This window comes from Grammomys surdaster, unplaced genomic scaffold (genome assembly GCF_004785775.1).
Source record: "Grammomys surdaster isolate TR1022 unplaced genomic scaffold, NIH_TR_1.0 97, whole genome shotgun sequence".
Taxonomy (NCBI): domain Eukaryota; kingdom Metazoa; phylum Chordata; class Mammalia; order Rodentia; family Muridae; genus Grammomys; species Grammomys surdaster.
Window position 1 is genome coordinate 8,242,170 of NW_021604576.1, and position 3,657 is coordinate 8,245,826.

Here is a 3,657-nt window from a genome sequence, read left to right on the forward strand (position 1 = left end):
AGAGAGAGAGAGAGAGAGAGAGAGATTATTTCCAAGGCTGTCATTGTGGTCCTGGAGAAGCGACTGGATAGGTTGGAATCTCAACCTTCATCTTTTAAATTACAAAACCAAAGTATCTTTCTTACAGCGTCATTGAGATGTTTGAAGAGAAAATTCTTGCCTTTCAAACTTTCAAAGTTCTTTGCTCATGAAATGCTCGGCTGCCTTGGGGACCCTTAGTAGATGGAACTGGAATTGATAAAGGTGAGGGGCTCTGACAATACCTGTCCTCCCGGTAAGTCTGCAATTGCTTCCAGGGTCTGTTCCTGGGGATTCCTGGCGGCCCGGATTAACCCGATCCACTCCGGAGGCGAGCCTCCGGATTCGTCCACCAGCTGCCCTCTCACCATGCGCACCTGCAATACAAGCAGTAGTCAGTACTCAGCGTGCCGCAGCCAGGCCCACAGCCAGAGGGAAGCGTCTCCTACAGCCCACCCAACTCAGGAAAGCACTTGTGTTCTCTTTGACCCAACCTCTAGGAGCTGCGGGGGAGGGGGGGGGGGAATGATTCTTCAGGGCCTCAGCTTAGAGGGTGTAAAAATAAAGGAGTCTGGGTAGTAGACAGTATCACTACCACCACCAACACACACACACACACACCTTGGAAACACCAACTGGAAATAGCATCCTCTCAGAGCTCCTGGATACATCTTATTGCAAAACTCACCACCTCTTCCCCAGGTGATATCCTGGGATCCTTAACACTGAGATGGAAGTGGCTTCTAAGTTCAAGCACGTCCGAAGCCTGGTACAGTACTCGTACCCTGTTTCTCAGCCTCCCAATTCTCTAGCACTAGGCGCCTGTGAACTCAGCAGTGAGATGCTCAGAACAAAGCGAGCACGGAGAAATTTTGCCTGCAGCTAGCAAGCCATTTAAAAGCAATTAAATTGCGTTTAAAGAGAGAGGCGTGGTGAGCTTCAAAACCCAGTGTTGCCTGGGATGAGAGACAAGGGGCTTTCTAGCACCAGGGGGAAAAAACGCTGGCCCTGCTCCTCCTACTGGAAAGATACTTCTTATAAGAAAGCTCTAGGATGTTACTAAAAACCACCGTCTTTCCTTTTTAAGCAAGCTTTCCACGGCATTCCCTGGTTGCTGTCTGCCAGTCCTTAGCTGCTAAGGCGTCCCCCCACCCCACCCCTCTCTGGTCCCTCTCTGGTCCCTCTCTGGTCAGGGATCCTGATTGTGTTTGTTGGGGTTGGGGAGTCAGAGTGGGAGAGTTGTACCTGGGGCCTCTCAGCTGGGATCTTGGACTTTAAGAGCCAGCTGCAAGGTTTAACTGAGTGTCCCCTCGAGGGTAGGCTCCCCTACCTCTCACCAGGCATCAAAATCAATCACCTGCTTCATCCTCTCTCCATTTTCTACCCAAACCTACAAGCACAAGGGGTTGGGGATGGAAATATGTTCTAAGAACTAAGAGCCTCCTAAGGACTTCGGTGAAATTAAATGTTTAAAACAAAAATGTAAGGCTCATATTAGTAAGCAGAAGAGGAGGAAAAAGTGCTCTCCGACCGATGATTCCAGCGAAAAGAGTGTGTTTGCAAGGGAGACAAGGACTAAGGTGGGAGTTAGGTGTCCTCACCTTGCTGAGGACACCCAGAACACAGGGGAAACTACCCGTTCTCAGAGGCCCCCATACCTACAGACCCTGGCACACTAAGGTCTATTCCGGCTCAGCTCTACCCTCCCTTCAGCTCGCCCCAGGTTCAGCTCAGATATCAGACATGCTAAGGATAATCGGATAATTCTGTTCTGCAGATTTAGCAGGTGTCCCTTTTCTCCGCTGCTCCTCTATACCCCTTTTCTGAATCAGGGCAATAGGAGGTGAGAGGCAAGGGACGGAGATCCAGAATGGCCCAGTACCTTTTTCTTGGGCCCTGGTTCCCTGCGATCTGACAGGTACTTGCCCAGCTTGAAGGTGCCAGGCACCGGCCCAAGGCGCAAGCCAGCCGGGATGCAGCAGTCAGCGTTCACGCTGGTGGCCGAAGTGCGGGAAGTTCCGTGCATTGTTGCCACCGCCGCCAGGCAGACGCTGGGGCTCGCGGGGTCCTCCACGGGGCGCAAGTGACAGAACCAGGAGCAGCCGCATGCGAGGAGGGATCCGCACCCCGACGTGTGTCTTCTGTCCGCGGAGTGACGCGAGCGGGCATGCACTGCGCCTTTTCAATCCGGGCGGGCGCCTTTTGGCACCGCGAGCGCAAGGGCGCGGAGTTTGGTGAGAGAGTTGCGCTGTGAAGCAGCTGCAGAGTCCCACCCGAGAGGGTCACATGGAGTGGTTCCCTCAGCCCCCTGCATAATCGAGGCCTCTGAATGGCTAGCACACAATGGTCCAGGCGACCTTCCCATTCCTAAAAATCCAATTTGTCAAGGGCGAAGAAAAGGCACTGGTGAATCAAAGGTCCGGCGGGACCATTAATCCTCAGCATGGGGTATTGTCCCTGAGACAGTTACGATATTTTAAGTGACAAATCCACTGTATAATTTCTCCATAAATTTTACTTCCTTTTATTGTTCACCGACAAACCAGTTTTGGGAAATAAGTGACTACTTTAAGTCTACTTGGCTGATTCCTTTGAGCCTTGGTCTACTTCAAAGATTCTTAATTCTCTCCCCTTGGCTTTATTGTAAAGGAGATTAAACAAAGGGACGGGGACTGTTTGGAGGACTTGTTAACTTCTATTGATTTCTGGCGTGTGCCATACAGAAATTAGGCAGGTACTTGATGGGAAAACACCAGAAAATACCTACACTTTTTAAATAACGACCATAGTACCATTTCAGGGATTGGGTTCAGGCCAGTCCACAGTTTAGAACCACTATAGTTCTTTCCTAGACTTCGATCTGCCCACGAATATGAAAGCACCAGAACTATCTGAGAGGCCGAAAGCCAGCTGAGCATCACGTCTCCCTGTCGCACTCGGGGCCCACACTTTCTCTGAGAGTAGGAAGCGAGCACAAAGCCAAGAGCTTCATAGGAAATCTGCTCTGCGGATGGAGCTGCAGCGTTGAAGATGAGGAAGTCTTCAACTTCCCCGGGTTATTAATCACGTCTTCCCACCGGCAACCCATCAATTCAAATCTTGTTTGGTTTTTAAGTTGAAAATGGGGAGACACTAACTGACACTAACTTCTCCAGAACCAAAAGGATAGATTTTTACTTATTTTAAAAACAAACCACCACCAACAAAAACATCTCAGTCTCTCAGCGGGAAAAGGATTACCATAGAGGGTATTTGGGTCAACCCTGAGCACATTTCCCCAAATCCCACGCTGCCATTTCTGGAGCCACCAAGAAACTCCAGCAGAGGCTCCTGTGCTGTTGTGTCCTTGCTCCCACCCCACCCCCGCCTTATCTTGTGCCCACAGAAAGTAGAACAGAAGACCCTGAGCAAATCGCTCACTGCTTCCTCCCTGTGGCCTTGACCAAGAAAATGCAGTTATCCCTCCAGAATCTGGAGTGGCTCTGGCTAACGGATGTGGGGAAGCAAAGTACCAACTCTGTCGCAGGTTCAAAGAGGGTTCTTAAAGTAGCTTATTAAGCTGCCCTCTGTTAGAAACTTATGCTCACATCCGTAGGCCCGACCAGAAAACGAACTCATGAACTCAAGACCCAAGACATC

General features: G+C 50.4%; 1 protein-coding gene across 1 annotated transcript in view; it reads right to left on the reverse strand.

Moving 5' to 3' along the window:
• Prdm13 (PR/SET domain 13) overlaps window positions 1-2,352 on the reverse strand; it is an 8,501-nt gene extending 6,149 nt beyond the window's left edge. The window contains exons 1-2 of the mRNA XM_028779544.1: window positions 1,901-2,352; window positions 264-395 (exon numbers count right to left, since the gene is read on the reverse strand). Of these exons, the coding sequence (XP_028635377.1) occupies window positions 264-395; window positions 1,901-2,044 (276 nt within the window). The 5' untranslated portion in view covers window positions 2,045-2,352. The remainder of the gene's footprint in view (window positions 1-263; window positions 396-1,900) is intronic.
• Between the last annotated feature and the right edge of the window lie 1,305 nt (window positions 2,353-3,657).